Consider the following 14,206-nt stretch of genomic DNA (forward strand, 5'->3'; position numbering starts at 1 on the left):
GTTATCCAGCCTCTCCAGCAAAAAGTCTTGCAGACACACAGGCCAGACTCATGGCTCTGTCTCTGACCTCTGCCTCTTTAGTCTTAATGGCTGGAACTGCTGCACTGGTTTCAGTTGTGGCCATAGCTCCAGTAAGATCCTATTTGGCTTCCCATCTAATTTCCTTCCATCTACTCCTGCCCGTATCAAATCAACCCACATCTGGGTCCTTGTAACCCACACAGGGCCCCTCAAATTCCTCCTGTGAGTAAGAGGTCTTATTTCTTTCCAGGTTCTCATTGCTTCAGCTACTGTACATGTCGCCTTGCATTCTGTAATTGCTGCCTCAAGGTGGGCTGCACTGTCAGGGAAGCCAGCTTTCCCATCTCTGATCCTGACAGAACAATTCCATCCACCCCTAGGTCCCACAGCCACCAGCTCAGCCTGAGTATGGGGGCCAAGCATAGAGTGCTCTACAATCTGGGGAGGGGGCTGCTCCTCTCCTTGGGAAACTTTCAACTGTTGGGTCTTTATTTTCTTTACAACCACTGGGCATGCTTTCAATACAGGAGGCGCCAGTGCCTCTGGCACCACCCCTTCATTCTTCCCCAGCTCCTCCATTTCTGGGGCTGATGGCACCTTTCTCTCCACTCCCCCAAGTGCCTCCTCTGCCACAGTGCCTCACAACAATGCCAGCTCAGTCTTCAGAAGCTCTCTTACCTTCACCTCAATGCTTCACAGCTGACGTTCTCATGCCACCTCTGCCTGTGCTTCCCTCAGGAGCTCGTCTTTTTCCTTGATGGCCTCTTCCTCCTCCTTCACAACACCTGGCAGTGCTGCCATCTCATCTCCAATGGCACTTTGCTGCCGGCGCTCTTGTACTGCCTCCTCTGGCATCAATGCCATCTCCTTCCTCAGGGAATCCACAGAGGTTTGCAGCTCATGTTCTCATGCCACCATTTCTTGGGTCTCCTCTGTAGACTTTTTTAATACTGTGAGAAGCAGCCAACCCACAGTCCCCGCTGCCTCACGGGCACTCTGCTTCTCAAAGGATCTGCTTACTATACCAAGAGCCACCCCTACAGCCTCAGGTGTCACCTCCACTTGCCTCCAGTCCTGGGGTGGGGCCCAGTCCTCTAGGAGGCAAGCCACCTCAGACCACATACCCATTGGGGGATGATCCACTGTGTCCTCATTCACAGGGGCAGCCCGCTGAAGCACCTCCCATAAGGGCAGCCTGTCTTTTTCCTTGGTCAACAATGAACCCTGCCGACTTTCACCAATTGTCTTGCCAATGGGTTTCAGCCCCGGGCAAGTTTGCTATGGATTCAATGTGACCAAAGAAATTGACAGCAAAATATTCTTGGGGTGAAAGGGTTATACCCAACTTCATTTCCAGGTGACAGGTCAGTCACTAAAATCCCATTCAATCAGAGCGAGTCTGTATGCAGCAAGCCAGTCTCTGCCTCTGGGCCTCTCTGCCTGCACAGCCATCCTCTGGGCCTCTGTCCTTGGCACTGCCACCACTCCAGGCTCTGCTCTCCTGCAGCCTTGCAGCCCTGCCACCGTGTCACGCGCAGAGCACTGGGTGGAGCTCTTTACATAGAGTCAAATTGCCCACAGGTGTGCAGTGAGCTAGTCAACCAGGGCCAGTTGAGAATCCCGGCCACAGGAACTCTCATTTTATCCACACCCACCAATCACCAGAACCCAATAATAATGTGGGCTTGTGCTCAGGAAGCAGACCTCTAGGGCCAGGTGTGCAGGGCTCCTGGGCTCCTACCCTCTCCCCATCCCATTACTCTTTTTCCCACCAGTAGGCTGGGGTGGGGGAAGGGCTTGGGTCCTGCTCAGTAATGGCTCTACCACTTTACCCTTTTCTGTGAGGTTTTCTCTTCTTCCTCAGGTGTAGGTGTCTGTTCTGCAGTCTTCAGGTCATTTTCAGGTTTAGTTGTATTTGCTGTATTTTCTTCCTTTATGTGTTTTTTGGAGGCAGTTTCTGCCTTGCCTTCCTATTCTGCCATCTTTTTCCAGAAGATCAGTACATTTGATGGTATGTATATTTCACTACAATAAAAAACTCCTTTTACATCTGAAACCACAACATATTCTACTCAAATTAATTTGATTACCTTTATATTTTTGCCTTTCACAATTAGATCTTTAATCTGGAATCCACCATCATTTATGGTGTGAAGTAGGGACCCAACGTTTTCTCCATTTAGCCAAGTTTCCCAACACCTTCAACTAGAGAATTCATTCTTTTCCCCAGTGGATACCCATTACATCATAGAAGGATTGTGTTAAGAGTGTAACTAAGTCTCATCCAGCATCTTGGCAGGCCAGGACAATGCTGGCTAATGGCAAAGGGGGGCTAGAACCCATGTCTTTCTAAGGCCCTGGTAGAATATGCCTCTGCCAGGCATTCTGCCAGCTCTCTTTCTCCTGGAATTGAATTCCTCTCTCTTCCCCTACTCCAGGGGAGACAGCATGGAATACAGAAGGAATAAGGAGAAGGCTAGCCAGAAATAACTGTGTTCATACAATCCTGTGACAAAAACCTTGGCTATCTCCCATTTCACGGATGCACAGACTGCTAACGCCCTCAACACTGGGAATAATCCACAGCTATGCTACATAATTAGACTGGAATCTCCCCAAGGCTGAGTGGAACACAGAGGAAGGGAGATTTAGTCATTTGCTCAACAAATATTCATTAAGCACCTACTGTGTTCCAAACTCTGTTCTAAGCACTTTAAGGGAGTTAAGGAGGCATCTTGGGTTGGGGTCTCTCAGAAGGTTGTAAATGCAAGTAATTTATCTGGGAGGCGAGCTTGGCAAGTACTGGCAGAAGTATGGGAAAATGAGGCAGGAAAGGAAAGGAAGACAATAAAGGGTGTTTTATTGACAGGTTACCATTATGGGCAACTGAGGTCCAATCTTGCTGGGGAATTCTGGGAGCCAGTACAGAACATGCTTCCAAGTTTTCCCCCTGAGGGTGAGGGATCAGGGATACTTACCAACTCCCATCAGTTGTTGATTGAGGGCCTCTGAAGCAGAGGCGAGGGCAGGTGTCAACTCCCCAGGACTTCCATCCTGCCCTGTGTGGGCTCAGGGTGCTCCTGTGACCAGAGAAGGCACTTGAGCAAAGGTTACAGACACTTGTAGCTGGAGCGCCCAGTGAACCAGCATGGGAATGTGAGTGCCAAGGGGATATGGAGAGGTACTGACAGCATCTCTTACAAACGTTTCTTACATGACTTATATATGTTAGCAGTGGGGAGATAGAAAGTAAACTGGCAAAAACAAATGAACAAGATATTTTTGGATAAAGATAACTATACCAAAGAGAGCAAAATACAGAGTGCCTCTTAACAGTGGATGGTGGGAGGCTTCTTTAGATGGGGTAGTCATGGATGGCCTCCTTGAGGTTGAGCTAAAATTGAGGGACAAGCAGCAAGATGGAGAAAGGGCAGAGCATCTGAGGGGAAGTGAACATCGAGTACACGTTCACTGTGGATGAGGACCAGTGTGTTTGGAAGTGTGGTGGAGTCAGAAGGGTAGATGGTGAGAACAGAAGGTAGGCAAGAAACAGGCCAGACGGATCCTGTAAGCCACTGTAATATGTTTGGAGTTAGTATTAAGCACAGTGAGAAACCTTCAGAAGATTTTGTGCAGAGAACTGATGTAATCTATGTGAATTTTATAAAGAATCCTCAGGCTTCTTTGTGTGGTCAGTGGATACAAGAAGACCATTTGGAGGAGTCACTGTAATAGTGCAGGTGAAAGATACTGGAGGCTTGAACTAGGCTGGACTAGTCAGGAGATGTGGGTGCGGGAGGATGGATATAGATATATTTTGCATATAGAAACAGTAAGACTTCATTAAATAGGATAGGGATTCAAGGAGTAAAGGAAAGGGAGATTCAAAGTTAAGTTTTAGGCTTGAGCTCTTAGGATGGTGGTGTCATCTACTTAGACAAGGCAGACTGGTAAAAGAGACTGTGGTGGAGGATGGAGTTAATGTTCTCACATCAGTTGCATTGATTTTTGAGATGCCTGTTACACATCCAAACGATGTCAAGCCGGCTTCTAAGTAGCTGAAGGGGATATGAGATCAAGAGAGGTTTTCTTTTCTTCTCTTTGAGATATTAAAGGGCATTTCTATCTGATGTATCTGATGAAAAGGATTCAGTGGGGAGGAAGAAATTGCTGATTAGAAGAGAGTAATTACAGTGGTAATTCATGGAGGAGAGCGGACATCACCTGGGACACAAATGGAGGGGTTGGTTTTGATGTTAGCAAGTACACTTCATCTAATACAAACAGGACAGAAGACAGAGTGCACCATTATCTTAGAAGGGAAGGTTTGGAGGTGGAGAAATGAGGGAGCCTCAAATACTCAGTGGTGGATGAGGCAAAGCCTTCAGCTGTGCAAGACTGGGTGGGAAGGGAAAGGAAGAAAATCCTTCAGCTGCTCTGAGTAGGTGCAGGGGTGGGGGACGGGGTGTCAGCGGTTGTTTAACAAGGGCTGGGGTTTTTGACAAATGAGTACAAAGGAAGGAGAAAGGATCAAAGGAGACGGGGTATTTGCAAGGAGATGATCATGCAGGTAAGACAGGGCCTCCATGAGCACCTGAATCCGCAGAGCACTCAGAGCTGCAGGTTACAGGGCTGCAGGTTAGTCATCTTTACTTTTATTGCCTGAGAAATGAGAAAAGGAGGGACAGTGCTTGGTAAGAATATGGAAAGGTTCCAAGGGTCTGTTGTTAGAGACAGAGTGAGTTTTCTTAAGTAGTGCCTCCCAAAGGGCTTTCCTGGTCAGGGACCCATCTTGTGATGCTGACATTGACTCATGTGGAATCAAATCCCTAAAGTACAATGTCCAGATTGCCATTGGGCTCTCATCAGGACCCCCTGCTTGTGAAGGTGGGACCTGCCAGAGGCTCTGAAGGTGGGTATATTACTTACAATTGGTCTTCCAAGTGAGTCCTGTGGTAGTACCTCTAAGGAGTGTGTGTCCAGTAGCTGAAGGCACGCTAACCTGTGTATTGAAGACCGAGGTTTAATTAAAATGAGGTTTACTTAAAATGAAAGCACTATATATTTAGGTTTTATGTGTGCATGTGTGAAATTCCAGATCATTTCCCTCAACAGGTGACCATTTAGGAGAAGCCTTGCTTTCCAGTTTAATCACCCATTCTCTGAAAGCCAAAAACCACTGTCTGTTACATTTGAGTTAAATTCCTTCTAGTAGTGTTGTAGCAGATAGGTGAGGGGGCTTTACATATCACCAGGGCAAGACTGTGAAGGCATTTTCTCTCTCCCAGGTAAAAGCAAATTGCAGATTTTTATGGATTGCAATAATAAAGGATTGGCTAGATCAATTTCTGCAGAATACTGGAGGGATGACAAAATTAAACTTGTCAGTTGGTGCTTTCATGCCTGCAACTCAACTACAGTAATTCACCATAACCTGCCAGGAATGTTTTAAGCCGCCACATGGGGGTGGTAAAGGGTTTTAATACTTGGCCCAAGGAGTGGGTAGCAGGTATCCCTGGTCTGATCTGAGTGCAGAGCTAATGTTTCCTGTTTTTAGCAAGTCAATGGCAATAACGCACTCAGAGTGGATGTCTGTGACCAGGGAGCACATAGGCCTTTCTCCTACTTCAAAGAACTGTACCTTTGCAAATGCTTGGCGACATCTCCGCCACAGAACCTGTCCTGGCTGACATGCATTAAAGTACTTCCTGACTCTCCCTCTACTCTCCAGACTGTACGCCGTTCCTTGTCCATGGACTTGGGAGGAGACGCCTGGGGTCCTGACAGTAGTAGGTGAAAGACACATGGAGACAAACCTGGGGGTTACAGCTAGCCTTTTAGACCATTCTGTAGGCCCAGAAACCCTTCAAAACCCTCTGGTCCAGGCTGAGGGCTGCTAGGTTCAAAATCATACTGGGGAGCTATGGGTGAGCCACCTGGCCTGCACTGGCTTCCTCACAGCCAAGGCTGAGTTCAAGTTGCCATTTCAGTGCTCTGTATAGGTCAGAGAATCCCACACGCACACGTCACCTGGTGCAGTGGTGCTGGGATCAGGGACACACCAGGACAGTTTGGCAGCCCCTTTTATTGGCACTAATTCTATGGTGGGTACTTTCCCAGGAGTGAAGGAACAGCAGCTCCTCCAACGTAACACTTTCCACTTTCCTTTTTACAAGTTGCCATTACCCAGATGAAAAGGGAGTTAAATGCCCACATAGCCACATGCAGGGCTGTCAGTGCTGGGGGCCCCTCACATGGTTTGCTTCTGCTTAACTCCAGCTGGTTTACTGGGCCTCTGATCCCAGACAAGCACGTCACCTGGCTACTGTCTGTCAAGTGAGGGCAGTTTGCTGCAGTCCACCACAAAGGATTCCCTGGGTTTTAGGTACAACAGGGCCATGCCTCCCAAACTCCCTCCCCACAGAGAATTCTGGCTTGGTAAGGGAAATCTTCATGGGGCCAATGGCACAGGTCTGTGTGGGCGATCTAATGAGGTTGGTTTTTCCTGAGATGCAACTACCCACTCCTTTAGCTGGAGCCCAGTTGGCGACAGGTGGCCAGAAGTCTGTTAGCATTGTTTCTTGTTATTTTGGATCACTGACATCCTGATTGGGACTAGAACCGTTCTTTCCATGATTCGAGCCACTCCCTTTTTAGGGTGGCTCAGAGAACAGCTACTGGCACTTGGTTTCCTAAACAGGTAGAGCAGGTGGCTTCCCAAGCTTTCCTCTGCCTCACGGGGGGTTAAGGCTGACGGGAAGAGGACACCACTGCTAGTGCTGGTAGCACTTTACAATGTGCCTCAACCATTTCCTAATGGCTTTGCCAAGACCTCCAAGTTGACAGGTTCAGATACAAACCTACTTGTCCTCGGGGACTCATTTTGCACCCTGAAAGTACCAACCACTAAAGAAACTACAAACCCAAATCTCCCCACGTAGGTGTGAGGAGGCACCGTTTGGCTACTTTTGCTACAGTTGTGAAGACATTATCCCTTCTCAGTTACGCTATCCTGTGGAGTCCCTTTTGTCCCTGAAGCAGATGAGCAGTCAGTCCTCTCCCAGTTTCTAAGCTGAGGCACCCAGAGCTTTTCCATGAGGGCAACATTCCAAGGTATCCTTTGACCAGTTTCAGTAACTGCAGAAACCTGTAGACATACTTAGCCATGTCCTTTATATTACTGCACAGCTCAAAGACAAAGGGTATGTGGTCTGTGCTTGCTCCAGGATGCCCTGGAGGTGAGATGTCCAATCAGGTGGCTAGGCCTCACAGGCTGAAGGGAGGATCCAGACAAGCCCTCCTCCTAAAACTCAGTTTGCTCAAGGATTTTTTTATCATGTCCAGTGGGAGTGCCTGCTACTCACCTTACCTGTGAGTGTCAAGACAGGGACCTTTGTCTTCCCATCCACAGGGCTCCCCTTATCCCTCTACCTGCTTGGTCCAGTCAACCTCACCTGAACAGACAATTCTTTCCTGGGCATTAATTAGCTCAGCTCTCAGCAGATCTCCTTTAAATAAACTTGTTAATATAAGTTTCTGCTTTTATCATTTCACAAACTATTTCCATAGCACCTCAACTGGAGTTGGAATCATTACAAAATGTTATAGGTAAAGAAGTCAGGATTTCTAAGTAAGTTGGAAAATTCTCCCAAACTTCTTCATATTCCTGGTCACATTATATTGTTTTTTCAGAAATGAGCTCAAATTTGCACTATATTCTGGTGTTCTCATTTCTTAACATCCTAGTCTTCCTTGATTGGAGTTAGGATAGGATGAGAAAGTAACAAAACCTATTTCTTTGTGTCTTTAAAAGGTACATTCTGTGGGGGTTGACTGTTTTACCACAAGCAGTATCAAATAGGGGCAAGGGTACAAGTGGTACAGACTATAGTGACCCAAATGAGACATTTTTCATGGAATCACTATCCCACTAAAAAGTATGAACTTATGGATGCATTTCTTTGCCTTGGCTAAATGGTTTCAATGACACAGCCTGTATAACTAAGCAAATGGTTACTAAATAAAAAGCAGAAGTCTGGTACTCAAGAAGATGAGCTGCAGAAATCATATAATTAAGAACTACAAATCTCATCAGTTCTCAATCCCAACCCGATGTAGTATCACCAATGGCTCGCATTTCTTTTGGTGAAGCATAAGCATAGAAAACCACGAGGTCAGGAACGAATACGGCTTTTCTGGCTGGAAGCCCTGGGCTGGCACCGCAACTCTGTCACTGTCTAGCACTCTCAGAAAGCTAACTTGAACCCCAATGTCTGCCATGTGAGACAATGATACCAGCCACCTACACTTACAGGGCAGTTCCTGTGACTAAATTTATTTTATGTCAGATCCTGTGTATTATTTGGCAGGAGCTAATGTTGGCAGCCCAGTAATGTAATCAATAAAAACACAGAAGAACTCCATGTGGTGATACTTTAAAAGCTTAAACTATACTTCCTATTCCTTTTAAAAACTTAATACTACATTCTGATAAATTCTCCGCTCCTGTTTCTATTCTTATTTTTAAGGCAGTAAATGAAAAATGCAAGTTACATATAACAAAGATTCTCCTCTAGCTTTGGATTTAACAGTAGCTGAGCTGAAGCTAATTAGAAAGAATACTTGCAGAATGAGAGCTCCAATTATGAAAAACAAAATATATACGTATCTTACTTGCTCGGATTTGAGAGCCTAACTACTCACAAGAGGATTCAGATTTTTTTTTTATTGTTAAGCTGCAACATACATGGTTTAATACAACAAAAAACATTTAATCAAGTGAAAAGTAATAAACTAAACAATAAACACTCAAAATATTTTCCATTGGAAACATGTTAAGATGAATATGGGGTTTCATTACCATCTTACTGCAATTTTCTTATGTGTTAAGAGCTTACATACCCCATGTTTCCTGTAATCATGCAGATGTGAATGGAAGTTTGAATGACTGAATAAATGAAAAGTCCGTTTACTGCAGGGAATCATTTCACAAGGCAGCCAAACTAGGTTCAGACAACAAAATTATTCAAGAAATTCTCCACGTTTTTAGGTTCATTTTAGAATCCATGAACCTTCAGCTGTTCCTCCTTGACAATGCCAACCTGTGAAATAAAATTTAATTTCCAGAATCATTCTGAGGAATATATAAATTCGTCCCTAAGAACATATGGAACAGAGATGAAAGAATCATGTTAACAGCTTATTGCAACACTATGACTTGTGGCACTGACTGTTAAAAACAAATAGTTCAACACATATTTGAATACCCTGACATGCTGAAAATTATCCTATGTAGCTACAGGAATGATCAGGTCATTCTAATGACAAAATAAACCCCATAAAGTTCCTACTGCTTTCAAAATAAGTACCAACTCTTTATTTCACTCAATTAAATAATGTACCCCATGGTACATTATTCACTTGGTTTTTAATAAGTAGAAAATAATTCACTTTGCCCTTAAAATACAATTTTAGAAGCAATCTGAAGGTTGTACATAAAGCACCCAATCACTCACCTCCAAGAGAAACTGGCAAATGTTTTTCCTTTGGTCACCTTGAAGCTGAATAACCTCTCCGTATTCGGGATGCTCAATCACAGTACCATTACAGGCAAATTTCTGGAGGAGTAAATAAGCGTTCAATCTAACAGTCATATGCAGCAAGGTTTTACTTTCACAAGACTCAAACCAACTATTTCAGTAGACTTCATTACATTTAAGAAACAGGTTTTATGTCCAGCAATCCCAATATGCTCAAGTTAATTTGCAGATGAATTCAGCAGGTCATAGAAAGGAAATATTTTACTTGGAACATCTAGAGCTAAATATCTCACATTTTATTTTGTTTGGAAACAATGTAAATCTTATTTTAAGACTGGACACCAGACATAAAACATATGGGTGTTTTCTTGGGTCCAATCATTTCCACCCCTGGCTAATAGGTAAGGATGTGAACCATAATCCTGTTTAGAGGTGTGCATCAGTAACTATATTTTAATCTTCCTAGCAGCTTTACCTTTTTGAAAGCTTTCACAAGTTTCTTTTTGTCATAATCATCTGCAATGCCCTGAACAGTAGTCAATGTCTTTCTGCCGTTCCGTTGCTGGATTCTTATATGAATGTAATCCTCAGTCCCTGCCGGGAGTAAGTCGTCACCCTTAGTTGCATCAGCAAAGGGGTCTGTAAATACAAATAAATCCAAAGCCAAAAAAGTATCTTTTAGTAAGCAATTTCCAGAGACCTGGTACACCACAATCTAGACAGTCAGCAAGGAAGGTTCTAGTGCCTCTGCTTTTTTCTGCAGGTGGTGGGGCGCTGATGGGGGTGGGGTATTGGATAAAAGCTTCAACATACTCCCACAAAAAAAAAAAAAATAGAAACAGGAATTTTCCATTGATATTTGAACCAAAACACTATGTTACAGGTAGATAATGCAATCGTTTAACATCATCCTGTGATGAGAGATTTCTAAAACTGTAATTTTATGGTCACTATAAGAATGTGCGTCATCTCTGGTACATCCTGATGACAACAGAAACCTTCAAACGTGCCCACCCCACAGTGATCATTTAACCTAACTGTGCCTTGCAAAAAAAGAAACGGACACACCCGTACAGGTGTGTGAACCTATCTACCCAGGAGCGTGACCTTACAAATGACTCTGCACGTAGAGCCCCGACTGCCCAGAGACAGCCCGATGGCCTGTACCCGCAGCGCGGTGACAAATTCCTTTCCTGAGTGCCCCCAAGAGCTGCTCAACAACTGCGCCCAACGCTGAAGGATGCCCGGCCCGGCCCCGCACCCCTGCGAGTAACAAACGGGGCAGGTTAGGTTTGGGGCCGGCGGCAGGGTCGCGGGAAGTCGGGGCAGGGTTGGGACAGCGCGACAGGGTGGGTGCCCGGGAGCCGGGGGGGCGGGGGGCCGGGGCAGGGCGCGGAGGCAGCGGCGCAGCCCGGGCTCCAGCGCAGGGTCCGCTCGGCCGCCGTCCTCGGGAGGGGTCTCCGGTGGTCGCCATTTTCGGGCGCCGAGACAAAGCGGGGTCGGAGTGCGGGCGGGCAGCGGGTTTCGGGGCGGTGGTCGCGGCGGCCGGCCTTACCGAAAGATTGGAGGTTCTGGATAGTGGACATGCGACACTAGTGTGAGGCCAGCGAGGGGGTAAAATTCCTGCGGGGCCCGCCCGGATCACCGTTGTCAAGAGGCTGCAGCGGCGAGAAAATGAAAATGCGCTCGGGGCCGCTTCGGCGGGGCTGGGCTCGGCGGGGGCGGCGGCGCGGGCGGCGGCGCGGGCGGCAGGAGGCAGGCGGCGGGGGAGGCGGCGGCGGCGGGCGCAGGAGAAGAGGCGGCCGCGGCGGGTGCTCCACAAAATGGCCGACAGAGGCTCCTGAGCCGTGCCGCCGCCCCTCCCGCGTGACCCGCCCGCGCCGGGCAACCTGGGACTTGTGGTTTCCGGGGGCCACGAGCCGGAGTGGGGGTCCGAGTGGGCGGCCCAGCCCTCCGCGCGCCCGCACGCTCGGCGCGGGGGCTCGTTCTCTTGCGGCGCAGTGGCGGTGGCGAGGCCTGGCTGCTGGCACCGCGCGGCCCGGGGTAATGCGAATAACATCGGGGAGCAGGAGCCCCTGAGCCCAGCGTTCGACCCCACTGCAGCCCCTGCACCTACCTCCCGCGTGGGAAGCACCAGGTTCCAGGCGGAAGCCTCCCGGGGTTGGCCCGTCCCGATTCCCTAGCCGAGGTCCCCAAGGTGCAGGGCGCGTTCCTGGGCTTCAGGAAAACCCACTGCAGACTTTTAGAGTTTCTGCTTCAGGGTCCAGGGTGCGACCCGAGAATCTCCAAGTGCACCAAGCTGCCAGGAGATGGTCACCTGCGCCTGGCGCCCTGGAGGCCACTACCTGTCCACAGAACGAGCCGGAAACCCGGCCTTTTGGCTCGAACGCAAAATCGGGACCAGCCTTGGCGCCGGGTGAGCTGCAGGGAGCTCAGCAAACAGGGTAACGACACTGATGCCTTCCTGCCCAACTACACAGAAAAGCAAACCGAGACCACGGGAGTGGCTTACCCAGGGGGTGCTCAGTTGTGAGACATATTTGGTTTTCTGGAAAATTTAGGTATTCTTACCCTTTTTGTGTGCCAGGCCAGTCTTGTGAAGCCCATGGACACCTCAGAATAATGCTCTTAAGTGCATAAAGTAAAACAGGTAGGATTACAAAAGAAAAAGGTCATATTGAAATTAGAAACGCTACATTGACAGCATAGTATTGTTTCTTTACTAATGCATTAATAAGCTCTAGCAGCAGGTCTAGTAACTCTGGAATTTCAAAAAAGGTGCTGAAAAGATATTTTGAGATGTCTGTAACATCAGAAATGTAACATGAAAATATCTGTGATTTATCTTGGTGCAAAATGACAGGTTCAACTACTCTTGATGTTGCCAGTATTCATAATGGAGGAAATAAATCTTGCTTAGAGGTTTGTGAAAATGTAGCTGTAATCTTTTTTCCCTTCCATTTTTTGAGATTTCCCATCCTGTGGTGCAGTTTCATCCATGAATCCAAGGTCTACAGACCCCAGGTTAAGAATACCTGGATCAGCAATCTAAGTGTTCATCAGTAGATGAATGGATAAAGAAGATGTGGTACATATACACAATGGAATACTATTCAGCCATAAGAAAGAAAGAAATCCTACCATTTGCAACAACATGGGTGGAGTTAGACGGTATTATCCTCAGTGAAATAAATCAGGCAGAGAAAGACAAATACCAAATGATTTCCCTCATTTGTGGAGTATAACAATGAAGCGAAAGTAAGGGAACAAAAATAGCAGCAGACTCACAGACTCCAAGAAGAGACTAGTGGTTACCAAAGGGGAAGGGTGGGGAGGGCCAGTTGGGAGGGAAGGAGAAGGGGACTGGGGGGTATCATGAATGGTGCACATGGTGTGTGGGAGGTCAAGAGGAAGACAGTGTAGCTCAGAGAAGACAGATAGGGACTCTGTGGCATCTTACACTGATGGACAGTGACTGCAATGGGGTATGGGGGAGGGACTCGATAATAAAGATGAATGTAGTAACCACATTTTCTTGTGAAACCTTCATAAGAGTGTATATCAATGATACCTTAATTTAAAAAATACCTGGATCTATTAATTAATCTTTTTTGAGTAATGATGGTAGGTCCATTATTAAATGCTTGCTAGTTGCCTATTAAAAGGCTTATACACAATATTATTAATCTTCATACCATTCTATGATATAGTTATAATTCTAAACAGATGTAGAAATGGAGGCATTGTTTGGTTAAGAAATTTGCCTAAAAAGAGAAAATCAAATTCTTAACTCAGGAATCTAACTACATTTTTGGTCTTCTAGTCCATATTTAAATGAGTAACACTTTTCTTATCCAAACTTAAGGTATAAAGTTTTAGAGAAAGGAGAATCAAAACTTTTTGTTGTTTTTTAAAATATATTTTTGTAATAAATATTTTGTATAAAATTTGTCATATATATCACAAACTTTTGTCCAGTGGTTTCTGTTCTTTGGTCTTAATACCTTTATAGTCATGCTTTAAAGTAATTTTTACTACTACTGTAGATGAAGTGAAGAATAAACAAAATGCATCTCTATTTCTGGATGTCCATAATCATTTTATATTACATTGTTTCTCAGAAGGAGCCAAGGGTGGTCCAGTGAAGGAAAGAAAAAACAATTTAAAAAAATCCAGAAATGTTAGGGTTTTCATGGTTGTTAACGCTTATCATGAGAACTCATCCTTTCTAATTCTTGGTGTTTACATCAGAAACCCCTATGAGCTCAGAAATCTTCAATCAAAGAAAACTATAAATACAGGTTAGGTGCATTTACGATTATTATGTTAAAAACTCTTCTGACTTTGGTCATTCATAGTCTTTGTTTTGAGACCTGCGCTGTCCAACACAGGAACCACTGGCCACATGTGGCCACCAAGCACTTGGTGTTGCTGGTCCAAATTGAGATACATGAGATATGTTTCTAAGTATAAAATGCATGCTTTCAAAGGCCTTTCTTAAATTGTTTCATGTGCTGCTTTTTACTTTTTAAAATGTGACTAGAGGAAATTTAGAATACATGTGCTTCACAAACTTAAATTTATAGCACTGGTTTAGAGTGAGGGGATTGACTTACATGTAAAGTTGTCATGAAAGAAATAAACTG

The 14,206-nt window shown here is 45.7% G+C and overlaps 1 protein-coding gene and 2 long non-coding RNA genes across 9 annotated transcripts in view; 1 reads left to right on the forward strand and 2 right to left on the reverse strand.

Moving 5' to 3' along the window:
• The window catches only part of LOC130680576 (uncharacterized), a 28,861-nt gene extending 22,014 nt beyond the window's left edge, over positions 1–6,847 (reverse strand). For 2 of the 6 annotated variants that reach the window (XR_008993579.1, XR_008993581.1), the window contains exon 1: positions 3,000–4,944. This is a non-coding gene — a long non-coding RNA (uncharacterized LOC130680576). The other 4 variants (XR_008993583.1, XR_008993584.1, XR_008993582.1 and 1 more) reach the window with 4 other exon arrangements.
• Positions 6,848–8,731: 1,884 nt separating this feature from the next.
• On the reverse strand, positions 8,732–11,782 carry EIF1B (eukaryotic translation initiation factor 1B). Of its 2 annotated transcripts, XM_036921714.2 has the most exons (4): positions 11,116–11,388; positions 10,036–10,199; positions 9,537–9,638; positions 8,732–9,122 (listed from the first exon to the last, which is right to left on the reverse strand). In XM_036921714.2, exons 1-4 carry the CDS (start codon positions 11,144–11,146, stop codon positions 9,078–9,080), a joined length of 342 nt encoding a protein of 113 aa, XP_036777609.1. In that variant the 5' UTR covers positions 11,147–11,388; the 3' UTR covers positions 8,732–9,077. The 2 variants fall into 2 exon arrangements, with proteins under 2 accessions (XP_036777609.1, XP_057348284.1); XM_057492301.1 differs by lacking the exons at positions 8,732–9,122; positions 9,537–9,638; positions 10,036–10,199 and adding an exon at positions 10,647–10,823 and having other exon boundaries at positions 11,116–11,782.
• LOC130680817 (uncharacterized) lies at positions 10,689–13,856 on the forward strand. The gene is made up of 2 exons (XR_008993866.1): positions 10,689–10,845; positions 11,821–13,856. It is a non-coding gene; the product is annotated as an uncharacterized LOC130680817 (long non-coding RNA).
• Positions 13,857–14,206: the final 350 nt, after the last annotated feature.

This window comes from Manis pentadactyla, chromosome 14 (assembly GCF_030020395.1).
Source record: "Manis pentadactyla isolate mManPen7 chromosome 14, mManPen7.hap1, whole genome shotgun sequence".
Taxonomy (NCBI): Eukaryota; Metazoa; Chordata; class Mammalia; order Pholidota; family Manidae; genus Manis; species Manis pentadactyla.

What these genes read in the sequence shown, in the direction of transcription:
- EIF1B (XM_057492301.1), bottom strand. Translation starts at nt 11,619, where the DNA reads ATGTTATTCGCATTACCCCGGGCCGCGCGGTGCCAGCAGCCAGGCCTC. An exon ending in CCAGAACCTCCAATCTTTCG is followed by an intron (nt 10,824 to 11,115) that starts GTAAGGCCGGCC and finishes TGTTACTCGCAG; the next exon opens with GGGTGCGGGGCCGGGCCGGG.